The sequence below is a fragment of the Mixophyes fleayi genome, chromosome 2 (genome assembly GCF_038048845.1).
Source record: "Mixophyes fleayi isolate aMixFle1 chromosome 2, aMixFle1.hap1, whole genome shotgun sequence".
NCBI classification, from domain to species: domain Eukaryota; kingdom Metazoa; phylum Chordata; class Amphibia; order Anura; family Limnodynastidae; genus Mixophyes; species Mixophyes fleayi.
The window spans coordinates 197,743,536-197,764,503 of record NC_134403.1 but is presented as its reverse complement, the minus strand read 5'-3'; the positions used below and the strand labels follow the sequence as shown (position 1 = coordinate 197,764,503).

General features: G+C 43.6%; 1 protein-coding gene across 1 annotated transcript in view; it reads right to left on the bottom strand.

Moving 5' to 3' along the window:
- Nucleotides 1–20,968, bottom strand: part of LOC142139886 (uncharacterized) — a 296,204-nt gene that overhangs the window by 151,752 nt on the left and 123,484 nt on the right. The window contains exons 15-16 of the mRNA XM_075197746.1: nucleotides 5,658–5,859; nucleotides 4,762–4,940 (exon numbers count right to left, since the gene is read on the bottom strand). Of these exons, the coding sequence (XP_075053847.1) occupies nucleotides 4,762–4,940; nucleotides 5,658–5,859 (381 nt within the window). The remainder of the gene's footprint in view (nucleotides 1–4,761; nucleotides 4,941–5,657; nucleotides 5,860–20,968) is intronic.

Here is a 20,968-nt window from a genome sequence, read left to right as displayed (position 1 = left end):
ATCCCCTCCCCGTCATGATTAATTTAAACAGTTTTTTAGAAGAAAAATATACAAGGTTAAATTGATGAAGGTTGTAATCTTAAAGTGGAGGTAGGTTCAACTTTTATGTGACATTTTACTTTCTCCACAATGCACATTTTCAGGTTTATCAGGAAACTGCAGGGCTGCAGCTTCCAGGATCCTGTGTTTCCAGGGACAAACATCAGAGTTAAAATATTTTCCAATTCTCAGCTGCAGTTTTTTATTGTGATCTACCCTTTGTGCTGATCTTACCGGTAATACTGTTGGCCTGAAGCAGATTCTGTTCTGAGATACAGGGCACACATTTGCTTCCCCTTTACAGTTTGTATTTGTGACACAATACAACATGCATGAGCACTTTTCAGATGAATATAGAGATTTGCTCCAGTGCTCTGACCTAAATATGCCAATGACTATCATTTGCGAAATGAAAACAGTTTTAGAATCCACATGTATCTCTGATCATTGCAGCTGCTCTTTGAAAAGGACGTAGTTTTGTATTAACCAGTGTCTATATTGAATGTTAGACAGCAGCTCACTACTGCTTGTGTGTATCAATGTTTGTGTGGTATGGGAAGCCCTAGAAGTGCTAACTGAGATATATGGATTGGTTACAAGACGTGTTTAATTTCTAACCCCTTAACAGCTAAGCGATGTGGTGTGGCTTTTAAAGAGACTTTGAATTGATTCGTGATTGGGTTAATGTTTCATTTATAAAGTTATGGGGTAATGCAGATCAAAATGGAAATCAGGATTGTTTTACACCTGTTACTTAGGATCAAAAGGACCACAAGCAGCATTAAGTGAGAATGAGCAAGGGGGTTATTTTAAAGAATATGTAAAGGATGAAGAAAAAAATGTTCACCTTTTGTAGAGTGTATCAGAAATACAATACTGTGCAAAAGTTTTAGGTAGATGTGGAAAAAATGCTGCAAAGTAAGAATTCTTTCAAAAATAGAAGCGTTAATAGTTTATTTTTATGAATTAGCAAAATGCAAAGTGAATGAACAGAAGAGAAATCTAAATCAAATCAATATTTGGTATATGTTACTTTTTCGATACTAAATAACTATGTAAGATTTTCCAGCTTTACCTCGAGAACTGTGGAAGATATTCGCTAACAAACAAACTTTATATATATATATGTGTGTAAATATATCATATATATATATATATATATATATATATATATATATATATATATATATATATATATATATATCTACTATATAAAAGCCTAGTGGCATGTGTGTGTAGGAAAAAAAAAACCAAGCTGCAGCGCCACCTGCTGGGCGAAGTTATACACTGACCTACTAAATTCTTAGTTTGTGTGGGAAAAAAACCCCAGAAAGGGCTGAAATTTGGTATACTAAGATGTTTTTAATTTGTTAATTTAATTTGTTAATTGTTAAAAGTGTTTATAAAGATTTTAAAAAAATATATATATATTTCTTGAAGGAGAAGTGACAGTTGGGAGTGGTTGGTGGTTGCCGGGGTGACAGTGGGGAGTGGTTGGTGGTTGCCGGGGGTGACAGAGCGAGAGGAGTGTGATACTCAGGACCGCTGAGAGAGATCCCTGTGTCTGGATAGACATCTGGATAGAGGTGGCGATAAAGATGAAGGATGAGGTGATGGAGAAAAATGAGGTGGTGACATGTGGACAAAACCACGTTAAAAAAGGGAGCTTGCGTCGGGAAGTAACGCTCTTCCCCTGAGGAGGCCTGGGCTATGGCCCAAATGCATGACAAGAACCTTTTTAACACCTTAAGTAGCTTGGTTTGACTAGAATGCATGAGTATCATGCACGGGTTAACTTGTATATATTTATCTATCTATCTTGTAACCAACAGCAAATGGATTAAGCACTTTTTTTTAGAAAAACAAAAAACAAAAATCTTAGATTTTTTAAAAATGTTGAGCTACAGTACATATGCTATTCTTCCTATTCTATGTTAAATGTATAAATATTAGGTTACACCTCCAATCTGCTCATATGTGATCTGATCAGGTCGCATGAGGTACTACTTCCGTCTCTGGGACATATCCAAGATCCAGGCCTTTCTCAACATGGAACCTACCAAAACTCTTATTCACTCCCTTGCTATCTTTTGCCTTGATTACTGTAACTTCCTCCTCTCTGGCCTAGCCAAATCCCAAATCCTGTCTTGCCCCTCTTCATTCTATACTTAATGCCATTGCGGGCTTATTTTTGTTTCCCGGTGCTATATCTCTGCTGTACTTCGCTACCTGGCTGGTTTGACTATGTGGCTTGAACTGACTTCTCTCTGGATCCTCCCCGTGTACCGCATCACTCGTTTGACTGCCTGACTACGCCTGTCTACTACTGTCGCTATACCAGTGACTGTCTTGGAGAACCGCGACCTGTGTACCCTCCGCAGCTAAGTTGCGGGTCCCTGGTGAATACCTGGGGTACGTTATACATCGCGCCTCCCTGTTCAGTTGCACTAATACCGGTTAGTGGCCATCTCTGTAATTTTGTGACAAATATATTTTGTAGTGTATTATGGATCGTTGCCATCTGTATATTGTATACTACTGTAAATTTAATGTACGGTGCCCTGTAAATAAAACATAATAATAATAATGCTCTTTCCCATGAGGTTTTGTCACTTTTCCCATTAGGTCATGCCTTTTACCCACAGAAAACCTGGACTGGCTCCTAAAAATCTGGACTATTTATAATGGGTAAGATTCACTCTACGCATCTGTAGAACCATTTGCTAATCATGAATATGGGGGAGATTCAATTCAATAGCTGTATACATTGCCACCTAGTATGGTATGGAATCTCTGCTCATTTTTCTGTGCACCACTATGCTAAGCGACACAAATATGAGCAAAAATTTCAGTCTTAAAATTGCCTCAATGTTTCACTGCTTACTGTTCCAGAGGCACATCGCGTTGAATTGAATCTCCCTCTATGTGGTAATTATATAAAGATGGTACAAAGTAAGCTAAATGTTGTAAATAATGTTGTTCAAGTGTATTTAGGATTCTCTCTGTCCCTTTATGGTTGATTTTTTCCAAGTAGCAATAGTCTGCAAGCACGAACCTCTGAGACAGTAAAGGCAGTGTAAGAGATGCAACGGACTGCTGACCAATACCACAAAGAAGTAGAATAAGATACGCAGGCTGCGATAGTCAGCAGAGGAATACCCCAAATAGTGGAGAGAGTACACTGGGAGGAAAAGGTCTATACGGCAGGACTACTGTCAGGGCCGGATTAAGGGAAGGGAGGCCCCCGGACTAAGGGTACTCTGAGGGCCCCCCCACCCCCCGTGAACTTACCTCCTTCCGTTGTTCCACTCCCTGTAGCAATTACGCGGCACGCAGTAGTCTCCTTACTGAGGAGATCTCGTGAGAGTGAGACTATGACTAAGTCTCATTCTCACAAGATCTCCTCAGTAAGGAGATTACTGCGCGCCACGTATGTCTTACAGTGACAGCAGACAGTTAACAGCATAACATTTTTTGTTAGCTGCCTGCCATTTTCCTTGAACAGGTGACAGTCAGAGACCCGATAAATGCCGGCAGGCCCCCCCACCTGCCCGAGGCCCCTGGGCTGTAGCCCCTTTAGCCCTATTGTTGATCCGGCTCTGACTACTGTTACAATGGAGATGGAAACTGCACCTCTGGAGTGATAGTCTGCCGAGAGAAATGGAGAGCAATGGAGATGGTAACTGTGCCACTGGGGTGATAGTCTGCAGAGAGACATTGCAGGGCAATGGAGCACAAAGGAACCTCTTACACCAAGCAGGTAGCTGACTCAAAGAAGGAGGCGGTGCTTAATATAGTACTGCCTGTGATTACCTGACCAATGGATGGGACAGAAGACAAGATAAGATGATCGGGTCTGGGAGAGAAACATGGCAGTGACCAGAGCCGCACCGAGCAGATCATCAGAGGGCAGGTAGGCGTGCCGGTTCACGAACAGGAAACCTGACAGTCCGATGTCTGACATGCTCTATGGGGGATCAGAGGTCAATGCTATCCTGGGAAATCCACATCCTTGTTTAATAGTTTACACATTCACAAAAGCTCTAAATAACAAGGGCAAATTTAAGGGATAAAGATGATTCTAGTTTCTCTGTTAAAATGTATACTACCTTACAAGTAATTTTGAATCATTGTCTTAAAATCTAAGATAACCAGTAATCTAGATAGATCTTACATAAAACTGTAATTCTGACAAGTGGCAACATGCCAATGTGTCAGAAATAAATATCTCTTAACTCAAGGGCTGTTAGCTGTTATAAAGTGGCCATTTTACTTGACTGCAGCATTTCATTTTACAGTAGGTAAGGAAAATTAATTGTGCAGACAAAATTGCTGTAATAAAATAAAAAAAATCTACTAATCACAAAATGAATCTATTTCAAAAACACAGAATGCTTGTTTAAAATACTGTATATAGAATCTCAGTTTAAAAGCAGGTGAAATCAGATTGATTATTGTAACTTAAAAGAGAGTTAAACATCTCATATTTTTAAATACATAAATATTATATAAAGTGTACATTAATCATAACTGAAATATGTAATATTTTGCGAAGGAAATTGTTTTTTTGTTCAGTACTTTTTGTTTTTTGTTCAACTTGTAAAAAAGTTGTCCCCTTTAGACAACATTTCTAACAAAAAATATATACCAAATAATGGGTAACCCCCCCAGGGACTGACCCTGCTACATGGATCTACAAACTCTTCAACTCTTTAAACTTGCCTCAGTATGTGGCAGGAGTCGAACCAAGAGAGAACAGCAAGGAAAAGCAGGAAACTTTTGTAGGTCAGATGGTGCAAGAGAGTCCAGATTTTTGGGTGGTAAACCTGTTCTCAGTTTTAGCTGAAATCCTCCAACATTAAGCTTCCCTTCATTAGTGAATACTCTGAGCATGCAATTCCCTAAATATGAAACAAAGATAAGTTAAATGGGCTAACAAAACAACTAATAAAAACAGTACTTCCTAAAAACAATATGTACAGCTATTTCAGGGAAATATTTATTAATGGATGTTGGTTTTCAAACATCACACAGTCAGAATTTAAAGTACAAAAACATTACTGGAATCTATACTAAAGCAAAACAGCTGAATATATTATACAATTTAATATTGTGTTTTTAATTGTGCCATCTGCACAAAAATGTAGTTGTTCTATAAAAAAATATTCATGTAAAATGGGGTTGTCAATCAGTGATATTTAGCATTTACATAGAGGGATCATTCGGGGTTATTTTTTGGACATAATTAATGCAAGATGCGATATAAAACATCCTTTACATGAAATATGACCATGGTCTTCTTTAATATTTGAAATAAGATTACTATCTGTACAGTGTGGAACTAAGGACATAGCTTTAAAATCATTTTTTTATGAAAATTAAATAGCTACATGCCCATTATTAACAGTGTATTATTGTTCAATATACTCTTAATGGGCCTTAACTGTTTGATTTCACTAACAACAATTAAAACAGTGAAATAAATAAGCAAATAAATATGTTATGCTGATTAAACCCTGGCAATACTAAGCAATGCTATTTATATAGAGAGAGAGAATACATATTCATTGATTAAAGTATCCTTTGTTTAAACATTAGCAGAAGAGGGATTTAATTACCAATTACAACTACATTTCCTAAATCTGGGTCCACAGTAGACACTTGAAACAGAACATTGGTATTCGCATTTAGTTTTTCATCCTCAGTATTTAGCATTTGGCAGAAATTGAATACAGGGTTTCGGGCTGAACTGTTGATTCCTGGAAAAGTGACAATTGAAGGCAGAGATTTGCTTCCAGAATTTAGAATTTGTGCAAAGACCTAAAGAGAAATTGAAATCAATTAATTACTTTACTTCCATGGCTGCATAAAGCTGTATAACCATCAAACCAACATTATACATCACGAACAGGCACAAAATGGTTTGGCAAATAATAATCTATTGTAAAGTAAGTATGTGTATCAGACAATAGGAACAATCACTCTGAATGAAAAATAAAGACAACAGTGATAACTTTAAGGCACTGACACAAGTTGTAACATTGACTATTTTCCATGCAAGTCTAAGGGTGTGCACCGGCCACTTTTGGTGTTTTGGATTTTGGGTTCTGATTAGCTTGAGGTTTTGGGTTCTGATTTGTTTTGCCAAAACACCCCACAAAAGGTTTTGGTTCTGATTTTTTTTTTTTTCACTCCTACACTATTATTAACCTCAATAACATTCATTTCCACTAATTTCCAGTCTATTCTGAACACCTCACACCTCACAATATAGTTTTTAGTCCAAAAGGTTGCACCGAGGTAGCTGGATGTCTAAGCTAAGCGACACAAGTGGGCGGCACAAACACGTGGCCCATCTAGGAGTGGCAGTGCAGTGGCAGACAGGATGGCAGTTTGCAAGAGTTTGCTAGAGGTGCAAGATGGAATTGTCCTTGGGCCCTCCCACCCACCCTGATGTTGTTGAATGGCCTTTTGCTGCTCCTCCATCCTCTGCAGCATATAGAGGGTGGAGTTCAAGCACGTCACTACCTCTTGTTTTAGTTGATGGCAGGGCAGGTTCATGCTTTTTTGATGTAGCAGGAACAGTGAACGTAGTTTAATATCTGATACAAATATTTCTGCACTGCACGAACAGTGAACGTAGTTGAATATCTGATACTAATATTTCTGCACTGCAGGAACAGTGAACGTAGTTTAATATCGGATACTAATATTTCAGCACTGCAGGAACAGTGAACGTAGTTTAATATCTGATATTAATATTTCTGGACTGCCTAGTGAATGCACGTCTAACACCAACATAGCTGTTATGGCCGCAGTTAACCGCTTTGCCATAGGATGACTATATAGGAGTGGCACTGCAGTGGCAGACAGGATGGCAGTTTGAAAAACTAGGCCCCAAAGAGCACATAATGCCAAAAAAAGAGTTGCAAGATGGAATTGTCCTTGGGCCCTCCCACCCACCCTTATGTTGTTGAAATAGGACATGCGCACTTTAACAAACCAATCATTTCAGCGACAGGGCCTACAAAACTGTGGCTGAAATGATTGGTTTGTTTGGGCCCCCACACAAAAAAAGCTATTCATCTCTCCCTGTACAAACTAAACTGTCTCTACTGAGGCAAGATGTCGTCCTCATCCTCATCCTCTGACTCCTGGCCCCCTTCAGTGTGTACTTCCTCATCCTCACACATTATCAATTTGTCCCCGCTGGACTCCACAACCACAGGTCCCTCTGTAGTCTCTGGAGGCCAGTGCTGTACTTGATTGAGGAATTGATAATTCATTTTTATGAACATAATTTTTTCAACGTTTTGCGGAAGCAACCTCCTTTGCCGCTCACTGACCAGGTTCCCCGCTGCACTAAAAACTCTTTCCGAGTACACACTGGAGGGGGGACAACTCAGGTAAAATATAGCCAGTTTGTACAGGGGCTTCCAAACTGCCTTTTTTTCCTGCCAGTAAAAATAAGGACTGTCTGACATGTCTACTTGGATGGTGTCAACAAAGTAATCCTCCACCATTTTTTCAATAGTGACAGCATACAATGCAGCGATAGTAGACATGTCTGCAATGGTTGGCAGGTCCTTCAGTCCGGACCAGATGTTATCAGCATCCCCGCCAGTGGGTCTTTTAGGAAAACTGAGCTTTTCCCTCGCAGCCACAGGTGTTGAAGAAAATGAAGGATGAGCTGTTGGCATGTCACGGTCCTCTTCAGAGGACAATCTCCTGACCAGCAGGTCTTTGCACCGCTGTAGACTTGTGTCCGCTGGAAACAGAGACACAACGTACGCTTTAAACCTAGGATCCAGCACGGTGGCCAGAATGTAGATTCCTCGGATGAATCCCGGATTGAAGAGGACTCAGTCATGCTGGTGACATGGCCTGCGGTACTAAATCTGATGGAGATCGTGGAGGAAGTTGACGAGGAGGGTGTTGGTGGTGTGTATACAACAGGACCAAGGGATTTAGGTGTCCCTGGACTGCTGACGGTCCTAGCCACAGGTTCTGAACTAAACACTGAATTATGAAGGTTCTTCAGGTGACTTATAAGGGAGGATGTCCCTAGGTGGCCAACATCCTTACCCCTGCTTATTTGAGCTTTACATAAGGTACATATGGCCATACATTTGTTGTCCGGATTGGGATAAAAATAGCTCCAGACCGAAGAGGTGGATTTTTTGGTCTTCTGACCAAGCATGACGATGGGCTTTTTCATCCCATGGACAACAACTGTTTCCCCCCCTGGTGCCTCATTTAAGATAACCACATCAGCATCCTCCTCGTCAAGTTCCTCCTCAGCGCCAGCTACATCAATATCCTCCTCCCGGTGTACAATATTGACACCTTCATTAGCCAAATCTGTAACTGGACTGGGGTGATCCTTCCAGCATATGCAGAGGGTGTGCTGCAAATGGTGGAAGGAGCCACCTCTTCCCATACAGTGATGGGAAGGTCAGGCTTCGCAATCACCAACACCCTTGGTCTCGTCTTGGGGATTTGTGATGCCATCTCTTTAGAAAGCAGAGTTGTTTGCTGTGTTGTTGATGACAGCTTAAGTCTCTTAAATTTTTTAGAGGGGGGGAGGAGGAAGGCTTAGATCCTTGGGTGAAGCTGAACCACTAGTCATGAACACGGGCCAGGGCCTAAGCCGTTCCTTGCCACTCCGTGTCGTAAATGGCATATTGGCAAGTTTACGTTTCTCCTCAGATTATTTCAATTTTCTTTTTTTGCTAATTTTAGTGAACTTTGGCTTTTTGGATTTTACATGCCCTCTACTAGGAGATTGGGCATCGCCCTTGGCAGACGTCGTTGATGGCATTTCATCGTCTATGTCATGACTAGTGCCAGCAGCTTCAGCATTAGGAGGAAGTGGGTCTTGATCTTTCCCTACTTTATCCTCCAAATTTTTGTACTCCATTATAGATAAATCTCTGGTACTAATATTTCTGGACTGCAAGAACAGTGAACGTAGGTAAATATAGCAGTACTAATATTTCTGGACTGCAAGAACAGTGAACGTAGGTAAATATAGCAGTACTAATATTTCTGGACTGCAAGAACAGTGAACGTAGGTAAATATAGCAGTACTAATATTTCTGGACTGCAAGAACAGTGAACATAGGTATTGCAGTACTATTATTTCTGGACTGCAAGAATATATTGCACTAGAATTTTTTTTATACTTTTTTTTAAAAAAAATTATATTTTTTTAAAATTATTTTTATATATTTTTTTTTATTTTTTTAAATTTTTTATGATTTTTTAATAATTATAAAATTACTATGGACTTAGCAGAACAAAGCACAGGACAAAAGCACCACTGGACTCAGCAGGACAGAGCACAGGACACAGCACCACCGGACTCAGCAGGTCAGAGCACTGGACAAAGCACCACTTGACTAAACTGATCAGCAGGACAGAGCACAGGATCTCCCAAATAACCACTGAACAAAACTAACCAGGACAGGGGCTCGCAAACAACCTCCCTCTTCAGTGATCGCAGGGAGAATGAAGATGGCGGCCGCGAGCGGGGAATTTATGACATCCGAGTCTCGCAAGATCCGACGCGAGACTTGGATGTCATAGCCTCGTTTTGGATTGCTTTGGAGGCCGGAAGTACCCGAACAGTGCTCGGAACCCGTCGGATTAGCGAAATCCGAGCCCGCTCATCTTTAACATGCAACACCAAAAATTTGCACCAATCACTCTGGTTCCCATTACAAAATCTAAATATCAAATTACACGGAATCATATTTGCATGCAGCATTCTTTAAAAGCATAACAGGTTATATGTTGCTGTAGTTTTGCTATAGAAAATAAAGTTGTGTCTGGATGCATTTGGAGAAGACTGAACAAGGAATTGAGTAGTAAGAAAAGTGTACTTTTACAGGAAATATTGAATGGTACAACACAATATACTAGACATGGAATTTTGATTTCCTCTCACACATCCAGGAAGAAGGTAAAACCCAAAAATAAGCTATAACTGATGTTCAGTCGCTAATCCATACAAAACATCAGATAATTAATAGTATATGCGATTATTGGGTGTAATTTACAAAACTGAAAAGTATTGTCCAAAAAATATTTTAGTTATGTCATAATCATATATGCATCCAACACATGTGGCATGAGGGTGATGTTTAAGAGGGGAGCAAATTTTTGATTTGATGAGAGGAGCTGTTCAGACATGGGCAGGTCAAGGTGTTCTATGGAGAAGACCTGTTTTTGTGCAAAAAACAAAAATGAAATTTAGATTTGCGTTATGAGATATTCTAATTAAATGCAAATGGGTAGATTGTGTTTTTGTCAATTTTAGTGATGGCAGAACATTTTAGGTGCAAAATGTCCAGATATTTACACCCCCGGGAAATTAAAAGCAGCAATTACGTTGAGTGGAGTGAATTCTGCTAACATTGTGATTAATAAAGCTGGTGGTCAGAATGTTTTAGTAGTTGGTACTTTTAGCTTATGTTTTTAATTTTGCTAGCATGCCCATTTCTGTTATATACAGCAAAATTTTGTGCAAAGTAAAGCAGTCAACCAGATCAGTGTTTTAGACTAATTAGCCAGAGATGGACCAACTTCCTATAAACAAGAAACTCAGGGGACCTTTTTAGAGACAGAGAGGCACCAGATACAGAGGAGCAGGAACAGATTTCAGGTACTGTATCCTGCTTACCTTGGTTCTGACTTGGCTTGGTTTCTCCTACTAGTCTCCTGATTAACGTTCTGGTGCCTTATTACTCATTTGGTTCTGACTCCTTCTGTGTACTATTCTGCTCAGCTGGTTCTGACCCGGATTGTTTGACTACACCTGACTACTCCCATCACTACGCTGGTGACTGTCTCGGAATACCGCAACATGCATATCACTTGCAGAAAAGCCCAAACTCCCTTGCAGGGGTCCCTGGTGAAGGGTTACGTTAGACTCTGCGCCTCCCTGTTCAGTTGCAATAATACCGGCTAGTGGTCATCGGAGAAATACGATGGTTACCCCAAGAGATGACGTGGATTTTTTAACCAGTGTGCCATTCTGTTTGAGCTAGCTCCTGAGAATTTCACCTCTGAGATAACCAAGGTGGCATACGTTATTTCTCTTTCTGGTCAAGCCTTGGCCTGAGCTTCTTCTCTCTGGGAACGAGATGACCCCATGCTCCAGAATTCTTCTGCCTTCATTGAGAACTTTTGCAAAGTCTTTGATAGGTCGGACCGTGTTTCCTCAGCCGCCTCTGGTCTACTAGCCTTTCGCCAAGGTTCACTTACGCCTGGGCAATATGCTGTACAATTTCGGACCTTAGCCTCAGAACTTCGCTGGAATAAAGAGGCGCTAGCAGCCACCTTCTAACAGGGACTTGGCGACCGAATCAAAGACAATTCATGGCCTCCCGTGAGCTTCTGTCCAATCTTAAAAAGCTAATTTCTCTGTGTATCAAGGTGGATCTCCGCTACAGGAATCGCAATCAAGAACGCGACCAGTCTCATCGTTCTTTCTTCACTTGGCACCTCAGTTCCAGTTACCAATAACCACTTTGGAGGATGCAAATAGGCTGTTCTCGCCTTTCTCATGAGAAGTATGACAGACGCATCAAGAACCAAGTCATCTCCTTTATTCATGTTCCAAGAGACCAGGAAATGCTCCATCCTAGGCGATGTTAGGGGTCATCCTAGGATCCAAGTCCCTTACTCCCTACTCTCTGAGAGATTCCGAATTCCTCATGCCACTCACTCTATTCTGTCCTGATGGCCCCCAGCAGTTGACAGCCTTCATGGACTCTAGATCGACTGGGAACTTCATTTCCGCTGAGTTGGCCTCTAAGCTCCATCTCTCATTGCTTCCTTTGCCACAGCCTTTGACCCTGACCATGAGAGATGGTAATCATGTCGCCAACAGTTCCATTAACCACATTACTAGTCCCTTTCGGCCATTAGTAGAAGTGCTCCACTCAGAAAATATGTTTCCTAATTCTTCCACAGTCCATTAATCCTGTTATTTTGGGCCTACCCTGGCTTAAAGCTCATTCGCCGCAGTTCGATTGGCACCGAGCACAAGTCATTTCCTTGGGCCCCACCTGCAAGCGACATTGTTTGGCTTCGGTACAACCTTTCAGGACCTCGATTCCTTGTTTTGCTTCCTCTCCTCAGCTGGCTCATCTGGAGCCATTTGCCAAATTTCTAGATGCATTTAGCAAAGTTGCTGCTGGGTCCCTGCCTCCGCATCAACCCTGGGACTGCCCCATTGACCTTATAGCAGGCAAGATTATCCCTAGGGGCAGGGTATTTCCATCATCTTTCCCGGAAACTCAGGCCATGTTTGGTTACATCTGTGAAAATCTTGAACTGATATTTATCTGCAAATCTACCTCCCCACGGGAGCAGGGTTCTTTTTAGTTAAAAAGAAAGATAGCACACTTAGACCCTGTATTGCTTAAAGGTTGAATGTTATAATGGTCAAAAACTTCTATCTGCTTCCTCTCATATCAGAACTTTTTGACCGAATCTGTGGAGCCCAGATCTTCACTAAACTAGGCCTCAGAGGAGCTTATAACCTGATTTGGATTCGTCATGACACTCACTAATTCGGCAAAATTTCATCTTTCCCTTAGTAACATTTCCCCTGCACTCTTGCCCTCTATAGATAATATCATCTAGCAAATTTTGAAAGTCCCCGAAGCAAAGTACGGGAGTCTCAGGATATGAGGACATAAATTCCCTGCATTTGTTAAGAATATCAGTATTGTAAGTGGATGGAATATATATATATCCCAAAGAGAACCAGCAGAGTCGAGTTAAACGTACCTCTGAGAAACACATATTGGCCCAGCAGTTCCATTTGGACTTTATCATGCACAAAAATAACTTGTTTCCATCAGGTGAGTTTCAGTAAGACAAATGACATCCACCTCATATTTTTTGAGCTGTGACATAACTAACGACCTCTTGACCTTGTCATTGAGGCCCCTGAACGTTCCAAGTCAAAAATCGGAGGGAATCCTCTCAGTTGGCCTAGCTGCCATATTGTAAAATAAGACTCATGGAGGTAGATCAAGGGCCATGTCAAAAGCACTGCCAATCCAAGTTCAGACACTTATCCACAGCAAAAGAAACAGTATGTCACAGGCACTAGGAGTCTTTACCCAGGGATCACCAGGTGATGGACTTACCAGAGCAATATAGGTGGTAATATGGTACTCTGGTAGCGGGGTGATCACGGAACAGGAGACAGCAGATGGTAGAGAATGCTCGTGGAAAGTCTATGACTAGCAGCACTGGTAATATATAGGTAATAGTACACGAGGAACTGAATGGACAAAGGAAACGTGAGGGTAGTCAGTGGTCTGCGGATAGCAAGTTGTACCACTGCTATAGTGAGGAGGAATGTCCAGAAGTAACGAGGAGGTGATGAGAGTCAGCGGTCTGCGTTAAGCAAGTTGTACCGCTGTCTAGGTGAAGGAATGAAATCCAGGTGGAGGTATCCGGAAAGTCAGTGGTCTGCGTTAGCAAGTTGTACCACTGCTATGTGGAAGGATACTGGAAACAGGTGACACAGGGAACAGGAATCAGTGGTCTGCCTCTAGCAAGTTGTACCACTGAAATATATATGTGAGGAGCACGGGGAGATAAATGTAATGCAGAGTATACACGGGCACACTGAACTTGATCCCACGATGATATGCACAAAGTATTAATAACTGAGCAGCACTGCACAAATATACAAAGTCACAGGAACTATCCAGACTACAAGGTAACACAGTCAAATGATGGCAATAGTCTCAGTGGATAGGCAACTCCAGAGAAGAACAACTCAGTCCAGCAAGGTATGCAATACACGAGCACAGTCAATGATAAGTATGCATATCGTGGTTCAGAAGAGCAGGCTGTCAGAAAGGAGTGCAGGGATACCTGAGCGGCAGGAGGCCGGCAGGATGCGAAGTCCCAGGGAAATGGAAGCGGAATCCAAGTAGGTGCAGCGCACAGGTAGGTAGACCAGCAATGATGGAAACAATACTCAGGAAGCAGTAGTATATAGGACTGGTCGCCTGGAGATCACTGAAGAGTAGAAGTGGTAAGGCAGAGAAGACAGCAGCGGAGCGTTGATCCAATGCAGACAGGCGAGTTGACACAGGCAGGAACACTGTAGAAGCACGGAGAGCGGATCAGCTGGCTGCATACACGAGGAGTACTGGAGAGTAGCGATAAGCAGGACACTGCAGATACACGGAGGTAGCGGATAGGAATCAGCAGGTGCAGTCACGATGAAACACGGGAGAGTTGAAGTGAACTGGTAACTGTAGTGCACGGAGGCAGCGGATAGGAATCAGCTAGAGCAGTCACGATGAAACACAGGATAGTTGAAGTGAGCTGATAACTGTAGTGCACGGAGGCAGCGGATAGGAATCAGCTGGAGAAGTCACGATGAAACACAGGAGAGTAGAAGTGGTCTGGAAACCACAGGAGAGTTGAAGTGGTCTGGAAACCACAAGGGAGTTGAAGTGGTCTGGAAACCACAGGAATCAGCTGGGCTGAATACACGAGGAAACACAGGAACACCTTCAGAGGCTCATGGGGAATGAAACTCCAAGATCAGGCAACGAGGTATAGACAGCAGGTGCTTTAAATAGGGAGTGTTGCCTGATCAGCCAATTAACTAAAAGGAACAGATACTGAAGGTTTGAAAGGGCTGCACATGCGCAGACCCTCAGGATGGTGGACGGCCACGGTTCCTAAACATACGGGAAGAAGCACTCACAGTCTGGTGAGTGACACAGTACAAATTCACAACACAATAAAATTGAAAATAATGAAGTATACACATCACATAAATCTACAAACATACCCGGGTCCCAAACACTCTAACTAAAAAGAACACCATCTCACAAAGAACCAGTAAGAACATGGCATAGGGTATTTGTTAAACCTCATAGTTGTCTTTCGATTGGTAAGAATTTAGCTATATTTTTCAGGACGTCAACAGAGAAATGTGGAAAAAACAGCCACCCATTTGTTTGAACACATGATTGGTCCTTTGGTTGCGGGCAAGTTGAAGAATAACATCCCTGCCTTTTTGCAAAGGAGGAGCACTAGGTGGTGGTCGCAGATTAGAAAAATGGTGTGTCCGTACAATAGTGAACTGAGTAGTAAAGCTATCTTCTCCAAATAATTGCAGCAGCCAATCTTCCAGGAATCTCTCCTGGCTGTCACGATGTCAACAAGGAATAACTAGATCCTGGCAGTTCAGCTGGGATTAGCGTGACTTCAGCTAAAGGCGCGGAATCTAAGAAATGGAAGGTCTCCGCCAGGGATTTCCGCAAGGGAATGTGGACTTTGCGGTTTCCACTTGCATGTCACAACCCCCTAGAGAAGTTCCCAACAAACCGCGAGAGAGTGAGTGAAGGATTTGACAGATAGTAGTCCACGGGAGATGTAGAAGAGGTAGGCCAACTGGAGATCTGTAGCCGTTACCACCAACAAATGAAGTATAGTGATGATCTGCGGAATTACCACTAGGGAGTGGATTGCATCGATGATCCGTGGAGTTACAACTAAGAAGAGAATGGTAGCGATGGTCAGCGAAGTTACCACTAGGGAGTGGATTGGAGCAATGATCTGCAGTGTTGCCACTAGAGAGTGGTTTGTAGCGATGATCTGCAGTGTTGCCACTAGAGAGTGGATTGTAGTGTGATCTGCAGACAATAATCCCAGGAAGCGCAGGAACACTTGGACGCTGAATTATAGGAACCCACAGGAACACAGGAACCAAGAGGGGCAGGAATGCCGTAAATCCGGAGCTGCTTCCAGTTAAGAAGGTTGAAGCTGACTGAAAGAACCAGCCCAGAATCAAGAGTAGAGAGGCTAGATATAGGGCTGGTTTACTGCAGCAGGTAATAGTCAGGCAGAGCAAAGGGAGAAAAGCCGACAGCGGAAGAACCGGCCGGCAGAGTCAGCGCTGGAGAGGACGTCCGGACAGCCGCAGCAGGTGACCAGGTACGGCAGGCTGCCAGGGACGGAGCGGAAGAGCAACGGGTGAGTGCGCCGCCTCCCGGGCAGATGCAGCGGGAGTCCGGCGTGTGACACTAGCGATGTCCTTCCACAACTTCGGGAGGCCCATAAATCTAACTTTTTCCGATGTAGGCATCCCTAAATTTGTGAAATTTTTTGCTTACAGGTACCCATTTGCGCCTCCAACTTGACAATTTGCGGCTTCATCGGAAGAAGCATCTTTGAGGATGGAAATGTCAGCTTCACTGATTTTTCCCACACCTCATATATGAGGAAAAAAAAAATTGCAATTTTATCCTTACTGTAATTGCCGTAATTTGTGCAGAAACATAACACACAATGCACAAGGCTACAGAATCTCATGGCAAATTGAATTGACCCCAAAGTGTCAGTAAGAGTAGACGAAGTGAGAACTGACAAGGAGATTAAAGAGACAGGAGAGTTCTTCTCGGTGTTGCTGAGAAGAATAAAGTAATCAGCTAGTAGGAAGAGACAGAGACAGTAGTTGAGTAAATGTTTGGAAAACTGTGATAACAAGAGAGATCAATAGGGGAGCATTTATTAGATGTCAGGTGCCATCCCCGCACTTATCATCGGTGACAAGGACGGACGCCTTCCTCTGCCAGCAGCTCAGTCCGTTGCTAGGCGGTGTCAGGCGCCGTCTCCGCACCAACACTTCGTGCAGGAGACGGACGCCTGCACCTTCTCAGCAACCACGTCCTGTTGCCTAGCAGCGGGACGCTATCTCTGCTCACCTGTCTGCAGCCAGCATGTCTGACCGCCAATATCTCCCTAACCCAATCAGGAGGCACTTTAGGGTATATAAAGCAGCCTCTGACACATGTCTAGTGCCAGAGTATTGGTTCACTCCTGCTCCAGCGTTTCCTGAACTTCTGATCCAGTGTGTTTTTCGGTTCTGACTCGGCTTCCTGTGACTACTTTCCTGTGTTTCCTTTTTGGTACCTCACTGCCCGGCTGGTTTGACTAATTGGCTTGACCTGACTTCTCTCTGGATCCGCCCTCTGTACTGCACCGCTCGGTTGGCTCTGACCTGGATTGCCTGACTACGCCTGTCTACTGTCGCTACACCGGTGACTGTCTTGGAGAACCGCGACCTGCGTACCCTCTGCAGCTAAGCCCAAACCCCATTGCGGAGGTCCCTGGTGTATATCGGGGGTACATTAGACTCCGCGCCTCCCTGTTCAGTTGCGCCAATACTGGTTAGCGGCCATCTCTTCAATTCCTTGACAGTATACTCTGGCCATATGAGTGGACAGGACGAACCCTCAGCTCGGGACCTTCTGCTCCACTTAGCCCACAAGGTGGATCAGCAAGACTCCAATCAGGCACAACTCTGGCAAAGTCTACATGGGGTTGTTTCTCATTTAGACACCCTTCAGGGGTCTCTTCCAGCAAGCCAGACGGCCTTAGCAGTAAAGGTTACCTCCGCAGCCACAACGTCTACTGCCAGCACCGCTAGTTCCAGAGGCCTACGTATTCCACCGCCGGAGAAATATGATGGCGATACTAAGAAATGTCCTGGGTTCCTTAACCAGTGCGGTATTCAGTTTGAGCTTTCTCCAGAAAATTTTGCCTCCGAGAGGACTAAAGTGGCTTATATAATTTCCCTCCTCTCTGGTCAAGCCATGTCTTGGGCTTCTCCCCTCTGGGAACGAGACGATCCTACGCTCCGAGATTCTTCCACCTTCATTAAGAATTTTCAGAGGGTTTTTGATGAGACCGGCCGTGTTTCCTCCGCCGCTTCTGGCCTATTAGCTCTCCGTCAAGCTTCACTCACTGCTGGGCAGTATGCCGGACAGTTTCGCACCTTGGCTTCAGAACTCCGCTGAAACAATGAGGCTCTGGTAGCCACCTTTTGGCAGGGGTTAAACGACCGTATCAAAGACGATCTGTCCTCTCGTGAGCTTCCGTCTAATCTTGACGACTTGGTCTCTCTGTGTATCAAGGCGGACATCCGCCACAGGGAACGTACTCAAGAACGTGAACGGACCCGGCGCTCCTTTCCTAGCCTGGCGCCTCAGTTCCAAGCTCCAGTGATTATTCCGGAGGAACCTATGCAAATTGGCCGCTCTCGCCTTTCCCAGGAGGAGCGTGACAGACGCATCAAAAATCATCTTTGCCTTTATTGTGGGGACTCGGGTCACCTCCTCTCCTCATGCTCCAAAAGGCCGGGAAACCCCCCATCCTAGGCGATGACAGGGAGGTTGTCCTAGGATCCAAGTCCCTCACTCCCTATTCCTTGAGAGATTCTGAATTTCTGATGCCTATTACGTTATTTTCTCCAGATGGCCCCTAGCAATTGAAAGCTTTTGTGGACTCTGGATCTACTGGGAACTTTATCTCCGCTGAGTTTGATTCCAAGCTTCGTCTCTCCATTCTTCCATTGCCACAGCCTCTGGCACTGACTGCAATTGATGGTAATCATATCAGCAATGGTTCCATTGATCGCATTACCGGTCCCTTACGGCTGGCGGTAGGAGCGCTTCACACTGAGTGGATAAGTTTCCTGATTTTACCTCAGTCTGTCAATCCTGTTATTTTGGGCCTTCCCTGGCTTAAAGCTCACAATTCGCAGTTCGATTAGTCTCGTGCCCAAGTCATTTCTTGGGGATTCATCTGCAAGCAACATTGTTTGACTGCTGTACATCCTCCTAAGTCTTCAATCTATTGTCTAGCCTCTATTCCGCAGCCTGCTCTTCCTGAGGCCTATGCCGAGTTTGTAGATGTATTCAGCAAAGCTGCAGCCGAGTCCCTGCCTCCTCATCGACCCTGGGATTGCCCTATTGACCTCGTACCCGACAACTGCATCCCTAGAGGCAGAGTCTTTCCCCTATCTCTCCCAGAGACCCAGGCCATGTCTGAATACGTTGCTGAGAATCTTGAACGTGGTTTTATCCGCAAGGCTTCCTCTCCGGCAGGTGCAGAGTTCTTTTTTGTCAAAAAGAAAGACGGTACCCTTAGACCCTGTTTTGACTACCGGAAGCTGAATGCTACTACGGTGAAGAACCGTTACCCGTTACCTCTCATATCAGAACTCTTTGATCGGATTCATGGAGCACAGATTTTCACCAAACTGGATCTCAGAGGGGCCTATAACCTTATCCGCATTCGTCAAGGTGATGAGTGGAAAACCGCTTTTAATACGAGAGACGGACATTATGAGTACCTCGTGATGCCCTTTGGGCTTTGTAATGTCCCTGCTGTTTTTCAAGAGTTCATCAACGAAATCTTCAGAGATCTTTTGTATCTATCTGTAGTCGTCTATCTTGATGATATCCTGGTCTTCTCCCAGAACATCACCTCTCATCGAGATCATGTCAAAGAAGTTCTGTCTCGCCTTTGTACTAATCACCTATACTCCAAATTGGAGAAGTGCCTTTTTGATCAACCTCAGGTTCCCTTCTTTGGGTATATAATCTCTGGCATGGGTCTTCAAATGGATCCAAAGAAGGTAGAATCTATCCTTAGTTGGCCTCAATCCTCAGGCCTGAAGACTACTCAATGTTTTATTGGATTCTGCAACTATTACTAGCAATTCATTAAAAACTTCTCTTCATTGATCTCGCACATGACGTCACTTACCCGTAAAGGTGGGTTAGCCAAGAACTGGCCTCAGGATGCAGTCTTGGCCTTCAAAGTTCTTAAAGAAGCGTTCTCCACCGCTCCTGTCTTGAGACAGCCTGATCAACTATGACCCTTCTTTCTACAGGTAGATGCTTCTTCAGTGGGTGTGGGAGCAATTCTCTCTCAGAAGAATTCTGCCGGCACTTTCTCTCCATGTGGCTTTCACTCCAGGAAATTTTTAAGCGGTGTGGTCAACTATAGCATAGGAGACAAGGAGCTCCTGGCCATCAAGATAGCCTTAAAAGAATGGCGGTACCTGCTTGAAGGCGCTTTCCATCCTATCACGGTATTCACAGATCATAAAAACCTCACGTATCTGAAATCCGGTCAGTGCCTTAACCCTCGTCAGGCCCGCTGGTCACTTTTTTTTCCAGATTCCAGTTGATCCTGACTTACTGTGCTGGATCGAAGAATTCCAGGGCCGATGCACTTTCCAGGTCTTTTGATCCTTCGGATTCCTGCCAGTCCGGTGTTAGACCTATCATCAGTCCTCTGAAGATCTTGGCTTTGACTAAATCCTCTGTTAAGACACCACCTGCTGGACGTTCTTTTGTGGAGACCCATCTTTGTCCCAGACTGTTGGCGTGGGCCCACGATTCCAGATTTGCATGTCATACTGGTGTTAAGAAGACTATTGCTCTTTTGTCCTACAGCTATTGGTGGCCAACCTTGAGTGCTGATGTTCACAAGTATGTTGCAGCTTGCGGTGTATGTGCCCGTCACAAGACACCTAGTCATCCACCAGCAAGGCTTCTTCTTCCACTCCCGGTTCCAGACTCACCTTGGGCAAGCATCAGCATGTTTTTTTTTACTGATCTCCCCAATAGTCATGGCTTCAATACTATTTGGGTGGTGGTCGATCGTTTTTCCAAATGGGCACATTTTGTCCCTCTCAAGAAATTACTATCCGCTGCTGATCTAGCCACTCTTTTCATTAAGAATATTTTTCAGATTCACGGTTGCCCCATTGAGATCATCTCTGACAGAGGTGTACAATTCATTTCAAGATTCTGGAGATCCTTTTGCAGCAATCTAGGAATTAAGCTAAAATTCTCATCGGGATACCATCCCCAGACCAATGGTCAGACTGAGCTGGTCAATCAGGATTTGGAGACGTTCCTCACTTATCCTCCTGCAGTTATTAATTACCTTGGGCAGAATTTTCACATAATATCTATGAACATGAATCTTCTGGAACATCTCCCTTCTTTACCATTTTTGGCAGACATCCCATATGTCACTCACTGGACCGTGAGAGCCTCTGTGCTGGTGCGTGGCTCAC